Consider the following 22,361-nt stretch of genomic DNA (forward strand, 5'->3'; position numbering starts at 1 on the left):
TTTAATCGCTAGATTTTCGAAAATAAACATTTAGAGAAACAGGGCTGTAGTAGAATTATAAACATTATGACTTAAATATAGGAGACAACCGCAAGTACGACACACACAGTTTAATCACACAAACCCGTGACCAGTTTCAGATTTTCAAACATCCATTGTTAAGTGCTTTTGCAAGCTGATCAGTACTTGCGTTAACCGCCTACGGCCAATCCAGCGATGCCAAATTTCGTCGTTTAGGTAGCAACAAACATCGATGCTCCCTGAAGGAATGAGTAGTCGAAACAACCACAGCTGCAACATACCGAGGTAAGATGTACCCGCCACAGTTGTCTCACAGTATTAAAACGGCCCATTCAGCGTCGCCTGTCACACGGCACAGGATACATTAACCCTCGGCGAATCTCCTTCATGCGTCGAAATTACGTGAGGTTTTTCAGTACTCCACTCGTTCACATTGCGGAGATAAACTTTTTTCAGAAAAGTGTTAGTTGCTTTGTCGCTGAATATCAGCGTGGGGGCGAAATGTCCATCGTCAATTGATGCCTCCAATGTGGCGCAAATCTGAAGGCGCCGGCCGTAACAGTCCGCTTTTAATTGTTGTAAGGGATCCGGACGGTACGGTTTGGAGTGTAACCGCCGACGCACTGTCTTCCACACGCTTGGCTGCGGTGTTCAGAGTTCGTGGCTTTTGGCTGCTGTTGACTTGTGTGGACTGCGTACAGAAATCTCGTTCAGCCCCACACCCCTCACCCCTTACACGGTTTTTTTCAGCTGCCACATTTGGTCAAATACCTCGCATGTTCCAACACATGAAAAGTCTTGCCTTGTCGGCATTTTGGCAAGGCGCTGAATTCGTAATGGCACGCAATCATATTCGTACACTTAATACTTCGGAGAAATTCGAATTCTGAAAACGAGTGAATCGTTGATGGTAGCCCTCTGTTCCGCCTTTTACCTGTCGTCTTTAGTTTCTACACCAGTACGGTACTGAGCTGCTCAACTCATGATCTCGATCCCCTTGCTCATTTTACACAAGGCCAAGAATTCTTTAAATTCTTAGTCAGTCTGGTTGACAATATTGCATTTACGGATTATTTCAATAACTTACGTAATATCTGTACACGTAATGTGCCTCCAAGAACACGTGTGGATTGTTAACCATCAAAGTACTTCTGTACCCATACAATTAATCACTGCAGCGCCTAATATTTAATTCACAGAATCTGGTACTTTCTGAACACGCTTGGTTACACTTCACGTGCTGACTTTAATCCCAGTACATACACTGTGTACCTTAGTGTCGGGAATATTTCCGGAAGCAATGAAAGATAATGTACGTAAATGAGTATATGCCTACTTCTATTGAACCCATATTACTCCTCTGTGGTACACAATTTAATCATGTACGTACATGTAACCGATGCAGTTCCGCGTGTAACTGACGCATACAAAGACGCGGGTATCGTTGATACGTCGACTGTAAGTGTTTGAATTCTAAAATTGGATGTAGAAGTTCGTTATGTGGAGAGCCAAGTACGGAAAACCACTGCACCAATGGCTTTATTCTTCTTTCAAAATAATGCTGAGAAATTTATACACAAGTGCTTTCTAACGCGTAAATACCTAGTGTATGGTGAGCTGTCAGTGTTGCTGTTCATTAACTTGTAATTCACACCCTACCTACCCTTAGTTCACTTACAGTATCACTGAAGCGTCCTTCCTTTCCGTACGTAAAACTGCGATTACAAGTTACGAAATGCCACAGTAGGTGAAGTAACGTCCTCTATAAAGCACTGCAGGAGCTTTGCTTGTCTCTGAGTTGCACAGCTGATACAATGAATTCTCGTTACCACTCACGAATAATTCCGTCTCTTCTTTTGTTTACGATTAAAATGCTTAATACTTGAGCAAATCTGCTGATAGCAAATATCGCTCTCCTTACTGTTTATCAAAATATGTCCCCGACCTTCCATGCCTTCTTTCTTTCGTCGTGTACATTTTGCCAACGCCAAGGAAACAAGACGACCGGCAAGTCAGGGATTTTTGTCTCCTTATCTGTCAGTTTCAAACAGCTCTTTCTCTTTCTTTTTCTCTTACAGAAATTAGTATTGCGTATTTCATTATTTCCTCTTTTTTACTTATTTACATAAAAATATGCAAATAATCGTTACCACCTAGATGGACGTAAAACATGAAAATTATATCTATGGACGGTTAGTCTCTAAATTGGCTAAAAGAGAATTACTACCGTCTTTGTAGCCTCTTTCATGTAGATGCTTTAAAAATATATTCATTACATGATGAACGGTGCTGTTTTTTATAAACTCACGCAAAGATTTATTAAAGTGACTTTACTCGACCGAAATATTTCAGACAGGACTAAAGAAAACAACGATGGCGTCAACTCTTGACAGTTTTTGTGTGGTGATCCACAGTGCGGACCTTACTGTAGTTAGTTTCTTACTGTGCTTAGTTTGAAGCGTCAGAAATTAAACTTGGTATTTGAACCTAAAGTAAGTGCAGCTTGCGGGGATGACGTCATACAGCGATATTCTGCGCGGTTATATTATAAGAATTCGTATATGTAACTAAGAGATTTCGAGGGATTTTTTTCCTTGCTCTTTGTTCAATACAAAGCCAATAAATGTGGCACCAGTGCTCCGGTAGTATAAAACGGAATACGGCGACCGGTCAGTCTCTTCTGCATCAACGAATCAGAGCGCAGACAACAGCCACTTACTGGGAACTGTTGAAAGTGACCAGCCCAAATATATATAAGGGTTACTGCAAAAAAACAGCCGCCATAAAATAAGATCTGGCCATCGTACTCGGCGCAGCACAAGGGAACAGACAGGAAAAATTTAGGTTCCTCTTCCGCCCACGAATGGCGCGTGGGTAGGGTGATCCTCGGTAAGGCGTCTTTATTGGCCGCAGTTTCTCGATTTTTCTCGTCGTCGTCATTTCGCTGCAAGCCTGGAAGCTTCGAGGAGACGTGCTGGCGCTGCGGAACAGCGGTTTGTGGGCAGGAAGCGGGCGTCCGCGCACTGCAGATAACTACGGGTCGCCAGTCCAGGGTCAGCGGGTGACGTCACGCGGCGAGGCTGGTGGAAACCGGCTTCTGCGAGCACATTGGTGAAGGGGGGGGGGGGGGGGGCGACGGCGGCAGCAGCAGCAGCAACACTGACGTCACGGCGCAGCGAAGAACGGCTTCGGTGAACAAAGTACCCACCACCACATTCCGCAAAGTCGTCTCACGTTTGGATCTGGAGGTGGTTACTTAGTTTTATTGCATGCCCCATCACGATATTAATTTTGTGGTGCTTTAGGTTTAGGTTTGATTGATACACGAGAAGTGTTTTGGAAAAGAGCACCATAACGTATTACGGTTATGCACATGACGGTATACAGTTACATTCATGACGGTGCATTTTGTGTGCTTCATATCGTTTGAAAGCGATGTTTCACGCTGAGCCGGAAAACGTTGGCGCGTAAAAAATGTGTACGCCACAGGAAGTTTTCAGGCAGAAGAACGTTTCCTTCAGCTTGGCCGATCTGCTCGGCGGTGGAGATGACCCGAAGTTACGGGGGCGGCGCAAACACCCAGACCCCGAGAGAAAGTAATTAGCGACTCGGCCGGGATTCGAACCTGGGACGCTAACCACGGACTGCGGACACTGCTGCACCGACCGTGAACATGAGTCGGTCTGGGATACACTGTGTGGGGCTCACCACCTCTCTTCCCTGTTAGAAGTAGTCAGTGTTTCGAAATTCTTCCGTTCATTACCGCCTTAACAACGTCGCGTTTTGTCTCTGTGGAGGGGGGGGGGGGGCGGGGGCGCCAAGGGGGGATGTGAAGATGTTCTACAAAACAAAAATCTACTCGCATTTTGACCTAGAACATGCGAATTTCTTCTCAGATGGGTCTCTGATAAGAGCCGTGCTGTCCGTTCAACGGAAAGAACGATTGTGTTTTGCGGCACGGAATATCCGCTGACAAACTTCGGGGTCACGTTATTCTGTCTACACTTGTTAATAAATGAAATGGCCATGCTAGTACTCGCAATTATGTAGGAAAATTATATTACAAATCGCCTACTTTCAAAAAGAAATTCATAGCTCAGATTCTCAATAACAGAATTGTGGTTGTGGAATTGCATACAAAGAAAGATTAATTAAACCAGAAAGCTTATTTGTTGTATCTTGAAATATTGATGCACTATTCGAAGTCTTCCAATTATCAAATAGATGATTTTTGGGCACTGGCCACTGATGTCATTGACAAACAGAAAGAAGAAATCGCTGCAAGGCATGCGAAAAAACTGTCAAATTTGTCCAAGGGTGTTATCAGAGGTAACCAACAAGGATGTTCCAATAATACAGGTTTCACACCCACGTTCTGTGAACGTGTTATTAATAAAACTTCTATAATGTTTTCAACAGCTAAGACGCAGTTACTGTCCAAAGCGCAGAAATTAAATATCGCACCTGCGATTAAAGAACCACACGTGGTAGACAATTTCATAGTAGGCCTTAAATTAGGTGTGGAGTGTACCAAAACGCCAAAGAATGTTCAAACGTGGTTTGGCTAATCCTGTAAAATCTTAGAAAATGAATGATCTGTCGCTCAATCAAAGCATTAGTTATAGAAACGTGAAAAGTATTAATCGTAAACTGGAGAACAATAGCGCCCTAATTACGAAAGCCGATAACGGGAACTCGTTAATTATAGCTTCCAAAGCGGAATACAGACAAAACAGCCATTTTTCGATCAAAATGGCATTACTTCCATCGAATCAGTCTACTCAAGCGTTACATAAAGAGATAAGAACAGGTTTGCAGAACACCAATAAATTAATAGGAGTGATTCTAAAGAAATGAATCCTGAATATGAAACCGAAGCCTCCCAGACTAACGAGTCGATTCAAAGTTCACAAAAACTTCCATCCGATACGTCCTATCGTGGACAGTGCAAACAGTACGTACCACAAGCTGGCTGTCTGTTTACATTACAAAATAAAGGACAACTTCGCATTCCAGAAAAATTACTTTCAGAAACTCTGTCTAATGGTAAATAAACTGAATAATGTAATCTGCCATGCCACATCCGAGCTGGCCCCCTTTTTAGGTTTCCAGCCTCGGTACCACCGTACCTGTAGATCGGACTTACACTTCCATAAGAAATTGTCAGATATTGAAATTGATGTGCTCATGAATCTCCTGCGCATTGTTTCGAAATACAATTACTTTTCTTTTAAAGACAAAATATACTCACAACCGTACGGGTTAGCATTGGGTAGCCCTCTAGCAGGGATTCTTCCCGATATATTCATGGATACGATAGAATCTCAATTTTTTGTTAGTAATATATAGATGGCGGAGAAAATAAAGTTGTATGCCGAGATACGTGGATGATATTCTCTTGGTAATTGACTCATCCCAAGAAGACATAGATCAGATACTTGTACTGTTCAACGATCTCCACGAGAAAATTTTTACTCTTGAAAACGAGTCACCCAGTATGACGTTGTAGATCTTAAGTTATCTATAGTCCATGATCACATAGAATGTGACATCTTCATCTCCAGGAAGCATACGTTTTCTGAGAATGTCATACCTGCCGACTCTGCACACCCGCTGGCGCATAAAGTGGCACTTTCTCGTTCTAGTATACATAGAGCGATATCCATTCCCCTATCCGCAGAAGCCTTCGAACACGAACTGGCAAACCTTGAAACAACAGCGCGAAATAACGGTTACGAGCTTGAAATGAAGAGACGGCTCTAAGACAGGAAAGTAAATAATAATGGGACTAAAAGTTCCACTTTAGGTATCATGCCAGAAGTTAGTCCCTTCATAGATAAAGTTTCATATTAAATAGGGCGTCTTCTAAAGAACCAGGGGTTAGAGACAATTTTGCCTACTAATAGCAGGCTGCAGAAGAACCTGATTGACACTTTAAAAAAGCCTAAATTGTCATTATCTGGAGTTTACGAGATTGCATGTGACAATTGTCCGAAATTTTACATCGGCCAAACAGGAAGAGCCTTACTAACGAGATACAAGGAGCCTGTCCCTACCAAAGTTGCGGATGCCAAGCGTGGTTTGACATTCGCTGAACACTTGGTGCAAACGGCTTACGCACTCAACCCTCCGAATAGTACTCAGCTCTTGCATTGCGAAGTTCCCGTACTACATGACAAAAAATAACCTTCTTAACGACCAGCTGCAGCTGCGAAGCAAAAACTTTTTTGAAGGTGTTCAACCGTTATTCCATCCGCCATAATCGTAGGGAGTAATCAACATGTTTTAGCACTCCCGTTTTGCCGAATAGCTGGGATCATCCGATATTTCAAACCCATAGTTATCCCCATGCAGGTTGGCTTAAAATAGTAACTGCAAAAACAAAACGGAAGCTAATCCTACCGCTGATGAAGAAGAGAGCATACTTTTAAACTGGGCCAAGCCATAGATCCAGTCTCGTATTTACGCCGTGACAACAGTATTGTGGGAAATCGTAACCCATTAGTCTCCGTCAATGCACGATAATTCCAGTTGCATATTCCAGTGTACTCAACGAGATTCTAAATCAAAATACAGTGATACGTAGTTCTGAAATGAATTCAACTCCATGTTTGCAATGTACGTGTTAATTCCATCTCCGCATCACACTTCAGTGCCCTTGAGAGATGCAGACACTCTCTTCTCAAGATTACAGCTGTGGTAAACATTACCAAATGGCTTCGCATTCTACGAACCCGGATCGACGTGAGCTGTGGAAGTTTGTGCGGCATTCGGGTTAGAGTTCAGAACCGGCCCAAAGTTTCGTGTTTCGCAAACAGCGGCCGTGTGTCCGGCTTCGCGAAATTCGAATACATTACACAATAAATGTAAAACTGTTTCCCATCTACACGAACCTACCGTTATATATAGGGTATGTTTGTCAAGCCCTAACAACTTGTATATCGGAAAAAAAACAGAATAAATGGAGATTTCGTAAGTTTTTCATTACTGTCAGATGTTACACTTGCACATGTTCTGTATAAAGGAGATAACCTAAAGTGAATCGTTACCACTGCCTGGTTGCTTATACTGTTGTAAAACTTGCTGATACTTTAGTTTTGTGAAGCACGATGGATGAAGCTTGCGTATCTAGACGTGTTGAAATTTGTGCCGTAAGGCGTGGGCGGATACCTCAGCTGGCAAGAGTGAAGCTTCCACGTTGGCAACCTCATGTGGGGCGTAAACGTCTCAACAGCCAGAATACGCGGGTGTGGTTGACGCTTTGCTGATAGGCGTGGAGGCAAATACTCCGGCTGCGAGGCTGAAACACTGAGGAGACACCACACAGCCACTGCGAGAGAGAGAGAGAGAGAGAGAGAGAGAGAGAGAGAGCGGTCTGCCACCGGGGAGCGGCCGGCTCCACAGAGGCCGGGACTTCCCCGGGCAGCTGGCGCAGTGCGGCCACACCCGCGGAAAAAAAGTACCTGTTGCTGTGGGGGAGAGGAGTGTGCGGCAGCGAGGCTGACGCGGCGACGGAGCGCAGAATGGCCTTCCTGCCCCAAGTACCCTCCGCCACACACCGTAAAGTGGCCGGAAGTAGCTGTTCTTTTTATTTTTGGATCGCACTCCAGCTCAGGACTCATTTTGTACTGCTAGATGTAGAATGTCGTATCAGAATCAAAGTTCATCGACGAAGCATGTTAGTCATAAACGATAGTGAAATTTAGATATAGCTGTGTCATTGCTTAAAAGAGCTATTTTTGTTTCAATTAAATCTTAAGGTAGCTGTAGTAGCTTGCTAACTGTTGACTTTGCTTTAAAGTGACTTCAGATTTTTTCAGTAATAACAAAAATGGTTCAAATGGCTCTGAGCACTATGTGACTTAGCTTCTGAGGTCCCCTAGAACTTAGAACTACTTAAACCTAACTAACCTAAGGACATCACACACATCCATGCCCAGGGCAGGATTCGAACTTGCGCGGTTCCAGACTGTAGTGCCTAGAACCCCTCGGCCACTCCGGCCGGCTTCAGTAATTACAGTTTTTACGTAATTACAGTAATTACGTAACCCAAAACCTCAAGGACGGTAGCCATTGTGCTGCACATTACTTTCTATCCATCTGGTCATTTTACACTTTGCCCATAATTCCTTCACGTCCATCATATCGAAAATAAACGATGCACATTCATTGTCTTTAGATACGAACACCTGCTTAGCTACTCTTCCCATCGTAAATATTCTCCTAGACATGGTGAAGGATGTATTGGCTTCAGTAACCATCGCCCCTACGTTGAAATCGTGATCATTAATCCCTGTGTCTATAGTCTAATCAATTCCCATTCTGTGTGGGTTCTCGAATTAGCGGTTCGAGACAGTTGCCGGAAAATGCGCAGTAGCGTTCTCTCCTGTGTGATTCCAGTTGCTTTTCTATCACATCGTCGCATCTTTCGATACCCGCCATTCTGATATTCCTCCGATGGTTAAAACGGAACTAGGACTAACACCGTCAGTGAAACAGTTTTCGGAGAAGACGTTGGGGCCTCTCTCTGTAATCGCCGTTTTTATGCCATTGTGCTAGAATGTAATAACTCAGTTTACAAACAAAGTAGGTGCTGACAGGTGTGAATATTACCAAAATAGTATCAGTTTAATAAGTCATGGTGGCAAAATACTGATCCGTAATATCTGCAGAAGCTTGGAAAAACTGGAAGTCGTTGACCTCGGAAAAGATGAGTTTGTGCTGCAGAAAATTGTAGGGACGTGACAGTAGTGACCCTATGACTGCTCTTAGAAGATAAAATTAAGCAAATACAAACCTGTTTTATAACGTTTTTAGACTTAAGAACACTTGGCAGTGATGACCGGAATATTCTTTGAGATTGTGAAGGCAGCAGGAGTAAAGAACAGGTAACGAATGGTTCTACGCCACTTGACCAGAACCCAGACAGCAGTTACAAGACTTAAGGGAACGACATGAAAGGGAAGGAGTGTTTGGAACGACATGAAAGGGAAGGAGTGTTTGGAACGGCATGAAAGGGAAGGAGTGTTTGGAACGGCATGAAAGGGAAGGAGTGTTTGGAACGGCATGAAAGGGAAGGAGTGTTTGGAACGGCATGAAAGGGAAGGAGTGTTTGGAACGGCATGAAAGGGAAGGAGTGTTTGGAACGGCATGAAAGGGAAGGAGTGTTTGGAACGGCATGAAAGGGAAGGAGTGTTTGGAACGGCATGAAAGGGAAGGAGTGTTTGGAACGGCATGAAAGGGAAGGAGTGGTTGAGAAGCGACTGAGACAAGATTATAGCTTATCCCCGATGTTATTCGGTCTTTGCACTGGGCACTCAGTAAAAGAAACCAAAGAAAAATGTGGCGAAGGAATTAGTTAGTGGAGCAAAATGAATATTTTGAGGACAGAACGGAATGGACAGTGTCGTGGAAGGAAGATATCAAGCGACACAGTGTAGCCGAATTAAATTAGGCAATGCTGTGGAAATTAATTAGGAAACGAGACCCTAAAATTAGAAGGGTTTTCCTATTTATTCATAACTGATGAGGAACAAGGTAGAGAGGACATAAAATGCAACCTGGTATGTCCAAGAAAAGTATCTTTGAAGAAGAGAGGTTTCAAATTCCAATATAAATTCAAGTTTTTGCAGGTCTTTTCTTGAACGTATTTGTCTGGCACGTAGCTTTGTCTGGAAGTGAAATGTGGAGAACAACGCGTTAGACAGTAAGGGAATAGTAGGTTTCGGATTGCAGTGCTGCAGGGGAATGCTGAAGAGTTGATGGGTAGATGACGTAGCTAATAAAATACTGAAGAGAATTTGCGAGAAATGAAATTTTTGGCACAACCTGACTAGAAGAATGCATCGGTTGATACGGCACAGAGGGATCGCCAATTTAGTAATGGAGGGAAGTATACAAGGGGGGGGGGGGGCAGCTGGACAGATGGTTTCGACCTATTTGTTGACTTAAAAACGGTCGACAGAATTAGACTTGTAAATTCGTTGAATGCTGCAGATAAGGCTCGCTAATTTAATTGTGCTGTGGGGATTTGGCCGCGTGTAGTTTTCAGTTTAGTTGTGTTGCTTTCTAACGCTGATGATGTGGAACCACGGCGGGTCTTCGCCCTCCCCCACTACTCTGCCCGGCGCGCGCGCGCGCGCACGCACACACACACACACACACACACACACACACACACACACACACACACACGTCTGAAGCGTGTCGCACAGGACTCCAGAACTTTTTCCACTGGTGTTCAACACAGCCACCGGTGGTGATAGTTTCATGCTGACCCCTCAGATAACCTGCCTTCCTTTGTATGCGCATTTACAGCCGTACGCAGTGACGCTGTAAGGTACAGTTACCAGTTTGATGGCTCGCTTCAGAAATTGTTGTGGAACAAAACAGTGCAGTGGTACTTCAAAGGTGATTAATCCGTCACTTATTCAGTATTCTATTTTGGCAAAGTAAATGTTGAGTATCAAGGCACGTCCCTTGGACCTCATACAATCGCTCTCTCGACGAAAGATCCGTAGCTAAACTCTGGAAAGTCGCATAGGGCACGCCAGTATTCAAGACAGGAAATGGAAGTAATGCCATGAACTACAGACCCATATCACTGGAATTGATTTGCAGTAGAATTTTGGAAATTAAACCTTGTTCGACCATGAGTTACCTCAAGGAAAAGATGTGACACACACATGTAACACGGATTGAGAAAAATTTTCTTGTAAAGCACAACTAGCTCTTTATTCACACGAAGTAATGAGCACTGTTGAAAGAGGATCTCAAATTGATCCCATATTTATAAATTTCGAGAAGGCTCTTGACGGTGGCCAAGCGACTGGTAATCAAACTGCGCACCCAGGGAGTACCTTCTCAGTTGTGCGACTGGATTCGTGGTTTCCTCTCAGAAAGGTCGCAGTTCGCAGTAATTGAAGGAAAGTCGTGGAGTAAAACAGAAGGTGCATCTTTCGTGCTCCGAGCAAGTGTTCAAGGCCCTCTGCTCTTACTGATCTACGTAAATGCTTTAGGAGAAAATCCGAGCAACCATTTTAGATAGTATACTAATGATGCTGTCATTTACCGTCTGGTAAGGTCAGCAGAACATTGAAACCAAATGCAGAATGATTTGGAGACGATAGCTTGTTGGTGAAAATTGGCAACTGCTCCTAAGTAATGAAAAGTGTGAGGCCAAATAGAGAACCGACTGAAATTACCATTACGAACTACTTAAATTGGAAAGAACACAAAGAAAATGTTGTGGGGAAGCCGAACCGAAAACTGTTTTATTCACAAAACAGAGGTGCAACAGGTCTACTAAAGGGCCTGCCTGCGCTACGCTTGTCCTGCCTCGCTGGGAGTGTTTGCTGTGCGGTAATGGACTCTGACCAGGTGCGACTGACTGAGGACATCGAGAGTGTCCAAAGAAGGGCAGCTCGTTTTGTTTTGTTGCCAAAGGTGGGAGAAAGTGTCACGGATATGATACGCGAGTTGGGATGGCAATAAGTAGAAGGAGATTCCGTTGCGGCGAGATCTACCCACGAAATTTCAGCCACGAACTTTGTCCTGCGAATGCGAGAATATTTGGCTGACGACCACCTGCATAGTCAAGTGGTCACCGTAATAAAGCAAAAGACACTAAAGTTATCGTGGCACATTCTGAAGTGTCCATTTTTCTCCCGCGCTTTTGGGAAGTAGAACGGGAAAGAATTAGTGGGAGTGTAGTTGGATGAACCCTCTGCCAGGCTCTTAAGAGCGAATTGCATGATACTCATGTAGATGGAGAAAATGTGGTGTGGCTTGAAGTAGATGAATACTTCATCTGGATAACTTAGTTTTATATTGGATGATGAAATACACGTAAGTTTTCGTTACGAAATATCTTTCTTGGTGCCACAGCGCACACAAACTGATTTCGCCATAAGACGAGAAGCGCATATAGATGCCACAGTAGGTGATGTAACGTGCTTTTAAGCGCAGTTGTACCTCTATTATATCGCTGACTCGTACCGATAATATAATTTTTCGTTACCACTCACGAATGAAACCGTCTCTCGTTTATCCACGCTTAAAATTCTGAATACGTACGCAAATCTAGTGATAGCAAATATTGTGGTACTTACAGTTTATCAAAAAATGGCTTCGATCTTCACGTCGTCTTTCTTTTGTCGTGTAAATTTTGCGAACTGCAAGCCGACAAGTTAACTGGCAAGTCAGCCGCATAATTTGTCTCCTTATTTAACAGTTTCAAAATGCTATTTCTCTTTATCTTTTACTATTATGAAAATTAGTATCGAATATTTCTTTACACCTATCGCATGCACAAATTATTTCCTCTTTTTACTTCTTTGCGTAAAAATATCCAAATGATCATTACCGCCTAGGTAGACGTGAATCATGCAAATTGTATCTGTGGACGGTTACACTCTAATGAGGCCAAGAGAGAATTACTATAATCTTTGTAATCTCATTTGTGTAGTTGTGTTTAAAAATATTTCTTTAATTTTTCTGTGTGGCTCAAGATTAATAATGGAGGTATCCTGTTTACTTGAAATGAGAATGAGTCAGCTTACTTATTAATCACATCCTCATTTGATGTTTACTATAGTCACAGCTGTTTATCGTCGCATATTAACGAGTATCAGGAAAGCTAAATACTCAGACCAACAGCGATGGTGAATAATCACGAAAAGTGCGAGGAGAAACCCCAGGCGAGTCCTGTGCGGCCGTGGCCCAGCAGGTCGGGCAGGGTCTGCTGCACAGCACGGCGAGGCGCGGAGGAGCTGCTGCTGGGAGAGAACCCGCGACCCCTTGCGTCGGCGCAGTGCAGTCAGGACTCAGCAGCCGACACGGCGGTCACATACTGTCCAAACGTGTGCAGTCGTCACCCAGGAGGTCTCGAAAGAAGTATAAGTGTGTGGCAGTGTCTCTTCTCACAGTATGAGATGCAATAGTCAGTCTTGACGTGACAAATGGCGCTGTTTTCATAAGTACATGCAAAAACGTCTACAAGTAATTCCTGTATTGTCCGGAAAAGAGGTAGACTGTGCAAAGCACAGTTTGCGTTGAACTGCAAAGCAGGGCCTCAGGTATTAAAACAGGCGCTTACGATCTCAGTCGTGTCGTTCCTGAACAGGGCTGAGCCGGAGGTAGGCGCAAGCAGAGGGCGGAGTTGTTTATTCGGAACGCGGCGTTCTGTCGCAGGAATTGCGTGTGCTCGCTACGTGGAACAAAATAAGATTACACGAAGCGCGAAGGTCGTGGCTTGCAGTGTTTGTTGCTGGCGGTACGGTGAGGGGGGGGGGGGGGGGGATCACGTGACGTCAGAGCGGCTGCCCCGCCCCGCCACTCCCTTTCTTACGGCAGGGTGAGGGGCGGGGAGCAGCAGGTGGGAGGGAGCCTCCCTCTGTCCTGGAGACGGGAGGCTGGACTGGACTGGACTGGGACACGGGAGCACGTTTTCGTAAGGCGCTTCGCAAAAACCGAAAAGTTTGCAGTGAAAAATAGGGCTCGCTATGATTTTATGTTTGGTGTGTATGAAATGTTCCTCCGTATGAAATTTAGATGGAAGTGAAACATGCACGATAACTAGTTTGGACAAGAAGAGAATAGAAGCTTTCGAAATGTGGTGTTACAGAAAAATGCTTCTGTTCACTGCCAAATCTCCTCAGACATTCTGCAAGCGTATATGAAGATCTCCGATGCTGTGGTTTTCATCCGAAAGAAACTCAGTGACAGCTCTCAGCTTGGGTCGCACCTCCTTTACGGACGCCATTTTGGAGGCTACATACAGTGCTGTCAGCTGATGGAATTCCATGAAGCTGTAGGGGCTGAAGCGGGAATATTCCACGATATCTCACAAATTTCGCATTTTTCCAACAGAAATTGGCCGAGAAAAAAGTGTAGTGTCGCAGATCGAACGCCCCCAGAGTTTTATAATTAGCTCAGTTGGATGATTATGCTTATGTGTTTTAGTCAGTGTCATTGATCTTGGTATGGCTAGATTCTTCATACTGCCTGTCTTCGTCTCAGAATTTGGTAGCAAGAAATGCGTGTCTTTGAGAATAGCTCCGTCTTAGATTTCTCCCTGAGGTCGGTGGAAATTTGTTTAATATCGTTCTCGGCCGAAAACACTAACATCTTATTGATATCTGAGATGCTATCAATTGCACAGTGAAGTCGTTACCACAGCCAGGACAGACACACAGCCAAACCAGTTACAGAAGTACTGGCTTGCACGTCAACTACCGAAAATGACGAAGAGATTAAGAAAATGCTTTTTGAGAGAAAAGAAATTGGTCAGATCGTTAAGCGAGATCAAAACTTGATTGTGATGGGGCACTCGAAATATAGTCGGAATACGAAGTGGAAGAAAAGTTGGAGGAGAAAAGAACTGAAGTAAGGGAATGAAAGGGGAAGCTGCGTGGCAGAATTTTGCACAGAGCACAATTTAACCACTGCTAACAGTTGGTTTGAATCATGAAAGACAATTGCGTACATGTTAGGAGTCAGAATGCACCTCACTGTTTGATACATACTACATAGTCCTAATATTTACTATTACTTAACAAATAAAAATGTGCTCGGATGGAACCTTCTTCTCTCATAATGACTCTGGAAATTGCTAATGTCCATTCCAATCAGCTCGAAATTTGTTTCCTGAACCAGAGATTACGAGTTGCAATTTTCATTTTACTCAACAACGTGGAAAGAAGTCCCCTCTTAAGAAAAACTACGGACATTGTTACCTAAAAATCTATCCGGAGTACGATATATTGTCTTAGAAATATTGGACCATGGTTGGCTGTCTATTCAGAAAATACTGTCTGAAAAACTAGTCTCGTCGATTATTGGACTATTTCTGGACCATTTGGTTGATAAAGACCAGATGCCATCAGACATGTGGAATTACAGTGGAAGGCCCCATCACATCGAAAACGCCTCTGAGGGGTGGAAGAAAGTGAGCTATTAATATCAAAAGCTCAGCCAAGTGTTTACTCATTAAAAAAAAACCTTCGAGAAGGCTGATTAATTTCGAATTTGGATGGAAAAAGAATAAAGAAGTCTGCAATTCTTGCTGATGAGGCGACTGTAAAAATTCCAAATTGATGGCACCGTGAAATCGTTTCTGACTTGCGTGACCCACACACGGAAATTGCACTGAAGAAGAAAACATCACCACCATTGGAAGTTATATAAATATTGAAAAGTAGTTTAATGCACGTCGTACTCATTGGAAAGCTTGTAAACAACTTTAATGATGGACGAAATGAGACCACTTCCTCACGGTTTTCCTGGGAAAAGACACACAGACAGCTAAATACGTGTTGCAATTTGTGGAACATTCGGTAATGAAGACCGGTAGGGCTACCTTAAAGGTCATGCCTCTTCTAGGGCACCATCATGGCACTCCTATTGAGAGAGACTCTATGAAGAAAAACCTGTGTGGGTGGACAGCAAACAGAAAACCGGTGCAGAAGACACAAATGACAAGCAGCCACGTCCACGCATTCGCCCTTCGTCTGAAGACCTGCTGCAGACCACTGCACGGTGCGTGGTCGAACCACTGTCCTCCCGAATGTGAGTCCAGAGTGTCTCACCGCCGCGCCCTGCATATCCAGTCCACTACTTGAGTTTCACACACGTTTCTCTGTCGGTTACATGGCGCCGACACGCACGAAGATTGTGTCTCCAAAATATGCTGAAGGTCTGTTTCTTAGACGAGGAACATGTTGATGCTCGAAGACTGTATGGAAATGTAAACGGCTTTACAGCTTTTACCACTTCGTTTATTGACATGCAGCAGCACTTGGATGTAGGAAAATACGGTAACAATACCTGTAAACAACAGTAAAAAGTCGTTCATTATGCGATTACAACGCCTGTGTCAAGAGTTTTGAGCCTGTAACATTGAGTGCATAAAAAACGACAAAGCTATATAAAACGGAAACAATTGTCCAACTAACTAATGAGGGATGGGAAAGGAAGACTTGGGTTGGTCGGGTGGCTTCCAGAAGCCTGCAGTGCACGTGTTGGGCTGCGACCCTGCGCTGACTTCCGGCGCTACACTCTGTACAGCACTGCCTCGGCGTCTCCATCCACGTCGAGCTGGCGTTACAGAAGCCTTGGGACGAATTCTGGGCGCTCTGCTAGCACCGTAACAATCCGGCAGACCTCTTGATGATGTTGTTTGGTTTGTGGGGCGCTCAACTGCGTGGTTATCAGCGCCCGTACAATTACCCAATCTTTGCTCAGTCCAATTTCGCCACTTTCCTGGATGGTGATGAAATGATGAGGACAACACAAACACCCAGTCATCTCGAGGCAGGTGAAAATCCCTGACCCCGCCGGGAATCGAACCCGGGACCCCGTGCTCGGGAAGCGAGAACGCTACCTCGAGACTACGAGCGGCCGGCAGACCTCTTACGCTGGTGTAATGGAGATGCTAAGTCGGCACATTTCGAAAAAAGTGGACGCCGTGCTCGTGAAACCCACTTGTCTGAATTTCGGAAACCAGTTTACACTGTAGGGTGTGGAACTATTTCACTGACTCCGTCGTCTGCCCCCTCATACGACCAGGAGAGTCAAGAGTGATGTCGGAGCTGTGATAGAGCTTACTTTGGTTTAGCCATGACGTATCTGTCATCTAATAAGTATCCGAACGTTCTGTGGGGCAAAGATGCTATACAAACACGTCCACGCCAAAAGGAGATACAAATATATATTTGTGCGAAAGTTCCACAACACGCGTTCTGGAAATGGAAGCAACGAGTTTCATTCCTAAACTGCTCAACCTGGAAATACCTTGGTACACCATAGCTCGCAACAATCGGATAAAATGGCGACATGATTTATGATTGTATTATGCAGCATTATTTACCACGGAGGTGGGCGCTGCATCTTTTTCTTAAGAAAGAAGACGCAGACATCAATCTGTTCAAAGGAGATTTAAACATACCAATGAATTTAGACTGTTACAGTGGTTCAAAACGGTTCAAATGGCTCTGAGCACTATGGGACTTAACATCAGAGGTCATCAGTCCAATAGAACTACTTAAACCTAAGTAACCTAAGGACATCACACACATCGATGCCCGAGGCTGGATTCTAACCTTCGACCGTATAAGGCGCGCGGTTCCAGATTGAAGCGACTAGAACCGCTTGGCCACCATGGCAGGTCAAGTTTAATTGTGCCTACCCTGAGAAATTCACCGAGGAAACTGATTTCTGCATTACATGTGCATTGCTTCTGATGAGGTGTCACGGATCTGAGGAACCTGAGATAAGGAGGAAGAAAATTTTTCTCAGAGGTGCCACGAGCTTGGATTTAAATATGTCGTGTAACTTTAGGGCTGAAAGAAGTTTGTTGCTTTGCCAATTTTTTTGCTGAGACATAAATAAACCATCTTTTGACTGAGAACGATAACATTTGTAGAAGGTGAAAGCAGTCTATCATAGCACCACACTGGTAGTTAAAAACCTTAGGTGATCATGAAGCAGTACAGGCCCTTGTCATTTGAAGGAAACTGGTGACGTTGCAATTGATTTAGGGTGTACAACACTTTAACAGCTGCTGTTTCATACAGGTATGCATGCGCCTCGTACAAGTGTTGAGGGTGCAGTGTGAGGGCTGCTCAGTGGTACTGTGTTTCAGGACCACCCACCATGTCGGCAGTTACGGAGGTTCAGAACAACACAACCGAGGCCCTGGCCGCCCTGGTAGACGGGGGTGAAGACGCCCTTGTGACGTTGGTGGCGGGCGAGACGAGGGTGGCAGCTCACAGGGCCGTGTTGGCAGCCGCTAGCCCCGTGTTCGAAGCGATGTTCGCGCACGACATGCTTGAGGCCAGCTGCGGCCAGGTGAGCATCGACGACGTGGAGGGCCCGGTGCTCAGGCTCCTGGTGGCTTACACGTATACCCTGCAGGCCCCCCAGCTGCCCGACACGGCCCCCCAGCTGCTCTCGGCAGCCGACAAATACGGCTTGTCGGCCCTGAAGTCTGCCTGCGAGCGGCAACTGATCTCGCAGTTGGCCGTGGAGACCGCAGCGGCGACGGCCATCAGGGCAGTGAGGCACTCGTGCCCGGACGCCACCAGGGCTGCCGTCGCCTTCATAAAGGACCACCCGCAGGTGATGGCCACGCGGGGCTGGGCGGACGCTGTGCTCAAGTACCCGCAAGAAGTCATTCAAGTCAGCAGTATGCTCGGTGAGCCACCAGCAGAAGCCAGGTAAGCACGATTCCCTTTTTGGCAGTGCTAGTGTGAATTTGATGTCGTCCTTGGTTTGTTCGTCCTTGGTTTGTTCGTCCTTGGTTTGTTCGTCCTTGGTTTGTTCGTCCTTGGTTTGTTCGTCCTTGGTTTGTTCGTCCTTGGTTTGTTCGTCCTTGGTTTGTTCGTCCTTGGTTTGTTCGTCCTTGGTTTGTTCGTCCTTGGTTTGTTCGTCCTTGGTTTGTTCGTCCTTGGTTTGTTCGTCCTTGGTTTGTTCGTCCTTGGTTTGTTCGTCCTTGGTTTGTTCGTCCTTGGTTTGTTCGTCCTTGGTTTGTTCGTCCTTGGTTTGTTCGTCCTTGGTTTGTTCGTCCTTGGTTTGTTCGTCCTTGGTTTGTTCGTCCTTGGTTTGTTCGTCCTTGGTTTGTTCGTCCTTGGTTTGTTCGTCCTTGGTTTGTTCGTCCTTGGTTTGTTCGTCCTTGGTTTGTTCGTCCTTGGTTTGTTCGTCCTTGGTTTGTTCGTCCTTGGTTTGTTCGTCCTTGGTTTGTTCGGCCTTGGTTTGTTCGGCCTTGGTTTGTTCGGCCTTGGTTTGTTCGGCCTTGGTTTGTTCGGCCTTGGTTTGTTCGGCCTTGGTTTGTTCGGCCTTGGTTTGTTCGGCCTTGGTTTGTTCGGCCTTGGTTTGTTCGGCCTTGGTTTGTTCGGCCTTGGTTTGTTCGGCCTTGGTTTGTTCGGCCTTGGTTTGTTCGGCCTTGGTTTGTTCGGCCTTGGTTTGTTCGGCCTTGGTTTGTTCGGCCTTGGTTTGTTCGGCCTTGGTTTGTTCGGCCTTGGTTTGTTCGGCCTTGGTTTGTTCGGCCTTGGTTTGTTCGGCCTTGGTTTGTTCGGCCTTGGTTTGTTCGGCCTTGGTTTGTTCGGCCTTGGTTTGTTCGGCCTTGGTTTGTTCGGCCTTGGTTTGTTCGGCCTTGGTTTGTTCGGCCTTGGTTTGTTCGGCCTTGGTTTGTTCGGCCTTGGTTTGTTCGGCCTTGGTTTGTTCGCTGCCTACATAGCATAACACCTTAATGTCATCTACTTACTGATTGTCGGTCACGATGCTAAGTCTCTCGCTGTTTTCACTTCTTCTGCTTCTTATCAATTGCGCCTATCTCTGATTTACTCTGATTCCATATTCTGTACTAATTAGACTGTTCATTCCATTCAGCAAACCCTTTAATTCTTCTTCACTGTCACTGAGGGAACCAGTCATCAGCAAATCTTATGTCCTTTCACCCTGAATTTTAATTCCACTCTCCAATCTTTCCATTATTTCCATCATCGCTTCTTCGATGTATAGATTGAACATTAGGGGTGAAGGGGTACATCCCTGTCTGACACCCTTTTTAATCCGAATACTTCATTCTTGGTCTTCCACTCTTATTTTATCTTCTTGCCTCTTGTACATATTGCAAATTACTCGTCTTTTCCTATAGCTTACATGTATTTTTGTCAGAATTTCTAACATCTTGCACCACTTGATATTGCCGAACGCTTTCTCCAGGACCACAAATCCTATGAACGTCACGGAACTTCAATTTTCTTTTCCATTCTCCTGTGTATTATCCTTGTCAGAAACGTGGATGCTTCAGCTGTTAAGCTGATAGTGCGATAATTCTCACGCTTCTCTGCTCTTGCAGTCTCCCAAATCGTGATGATTATATTTCTCTCTGTCAGATTGTATATTGCCAGACTCATACATTCTATACACCAGTGAGAATAGACCTTTTGCCACCTCCCCCAGTGATTTTAGAACTTCTGATTGAACGTTGTCTATACCTTACTCCTTCTTTGATTTTAAATTTTCCAAAGCGCTTTTAAAATCTGATTCTAATCACCAATATTTTCCATACCGACTCCTCTTTGTTCTTCTGTCACGCCATCGGACAAGTTGTTCCGATAAGAGAGGCCTTCAGTGTACTCTTTCCAACTATCTCGCCTCTGTATTTAACACTCGAATTCCCATTGTGCTCTTAATGTTACCAGGCTTGCCTCTAATTCCGTGGAAGATTGCTTTGACTTTTCTATATGCTGCATCAGTCGTCCCAAGAATCATTTCTTCTTTGATTTTTTCACATTTTTCGTGCAGCCAATTCACCTTAGCTTCTCTGCACTTCCTATTCATTTCATATTTCTCTATTACTGAATTTTCCTGAATATTTTTGAACTTCTTTCTTTGATTGATCAACTGAAGGATTTCTTATGTTTTCCATTGTTTCTTCGCAGTTAGCTTCTTTGTACCTACGTTTTTCTTTCCAACTTCTGTTACTGTAGTTGTTAAAGATATCCATTCCTCTTCAACTGAACTACCTATTGAGCTGCTTATTATTGCAGTATCTGTAGCCTCAGAGAACATAAATCTCATCTCTTGTTTCCTTAGTACTACTGTATTCCACTTCTTTGTACATCGATGGCTGCTGACGAGGCTCATAAAATTCAGCCTACTCTTCATCACTGCTAAATTGTTATGACTCTATATCTACTCCTGGGTATGCTTTACAGTCCAGTATCTGATTTCAAAATGTTTGCCTGACAATAATATAGTGTGACTTTAAACCTCCCATATTTCGGTCATTTTCCAAGTATACCCCCTTGTCTAGTGATTCTTGAATATACTATACCAGCTATTACTAGGATAAATTTACTGTAGAGCTTAACTAGCCTTTCTTCTCTCATATTCCTATTATCAAGTACATATTCTCGTGTAACCCTTTCTTCTACTCCTTCCCCTACGATCGCGTTTCAGTCCCTCCATAACTATTACATAGTACTGAATTACCTGTTCAATATCCTCACTTTTTCTCTCTCTTCACCTTCAACTTGCGACGTCATCATGTATACCTGAACTATGCATGTTGTTGGTTTGCTTTTAATTCTCAAGAGAACATATCTAAACTCACTTTCTGTCCTGCCTTTCTATTGATACTGAATCCTACTACTGTTGCTACTACCCTATTCTCATGTGACCAGAAATCCGTTTCTTATTTTCTGGCTTCCCAACCACATTCGAACTCCTCACTTTCCAGCTCCCGACTCATAGAATGTTATCCTTTCGTTGGTTACTCAACCTTTTTCTCGTGGTCACCTACCTCTTGGGCCTCCTCGCCTGGAGGTTTGAATGGGGGACTAGTCTTTTGCTAATGGAGACACCGTTATGGCTCTTATTGAATCACATACCACATGTCATGTTGATGCACTTTATGTATCTTTATGCAGTGGTTTACATTGCCTTCTGTATCCTCACGTTGTTGATCAATGCCAATTCTTCCTCATTTAGGAGCAGTTTCAGACCTCAAGGGAAAGAGAGTGCCCTGAACCTCTGTCGGCCCCTCCGCCCTCTTTGGAAAGGCTGTTGGCTGAAAGAGGGTGACACCTGATGCTGGAAGTCTTCAGACACCAATGCTGATTATTCGTATTCAAAATTCAAGTGATGGTGAGGTTCAAACCTGGGACTGAAGACTTTCCTGATTACTAAAAAAGACACTGCCCCTGGGTGACTGGCCCCAAAGAGCAGGGTATGACTCCCTGAGATGAGATGTCCAGTAAAGCAGGAGCTATGAGCACTGGGGCTACTCATGCACACTGGGGGCATATAAGAAGAGAATGCTCCTGGCAGCACAATAACATTGTCACAATCAATGCTGTGTCTTACAATCACATTTCCTTCTCGTCTCTGTTCAGCTATCGCCCTGAATATTTTCCGTGCATTCCCTTTCACTAAACAGACAGGAAATCTCTGCCCCCCTTTGTTGTTTGAAGTTCCCTGTGGCGTTACCAGAGGTCGAGGGAATCCTATCAGGTTTCCTGCTACTGGGATACAGCAGATTATATTCGCTGTCCACCTACAGGTGTACGACATATCTCCCACAACGTCAGTATTGATGTGACGTTTTCATCCAGCTATCATTTGTTGCCTCTGTCTCTCGGATACATATGCTCCATACAAGTCTCTATTGTTTCATTTTCAATTTAAAAAAATCCATATTCAATAAACTACAGATTACATCACAAGTTGTAAACATTGTCCATCAGATAAAATTGCATACACTGCGTAACCCATTTTTTCTTTTAATGGTGGCCTCTACTGCAAACTGATCAACACAAAAATTGTTGTTTAAGAAA

The 22,361-nt window shown here is 44.4% G+C and overlaps 2 protein-coding genes across 2 annotated transcripts in view; one reads left to right on the plus strand and one right to left on the minus strand.

The window, feature by feature from the left end:
- The window catches only part of LOC126108932 (speckle-type POZ protein-like), a 333,552-nt gene that overhangs the window by 253,836 nt on the left and 57,355 nt on the right, over window positions 1–22,361 (minus strand). The gene's annotated exons all lie outside the window — the stretch shown is intronic.
- Window positions 17,674–18,240, plus strand: LOC126108268 (speckle-type POZ protein-like). The gene has a single exon (XM_049913495.1). It carries the CDS (start codon window positions 17,674–17,676, stop codon window positions 18,238–18,240), a length of 567 nt encoding a protein of 188 aa, XP_049769452.1.

Source organism: Schistocerca cancellata, chromosome 11 (genome assembly GCF_023864275.1).
Source record: "Schistocerca cancellata isolate TAMUIC-IGC-003103 chromosome 11, iqSchCanc2.1, whole genome shotgun sequence".
NCBI lineage: Eukaryota > Metazoa > Arthropoda > Insecta > Orthoptera > Acrididae > Schistocerca > Schistocerca cancellata.

What these genes read in the sequence shown, in the direction of transcription:
- LOC126108268 (XM_049913495.1), top strand. Translation starts at nt 17,674, where the DNA reads ATGTCGGCAGTTACGGAGGTTCAGAACAACACAACCGAGGCCCTGGCC.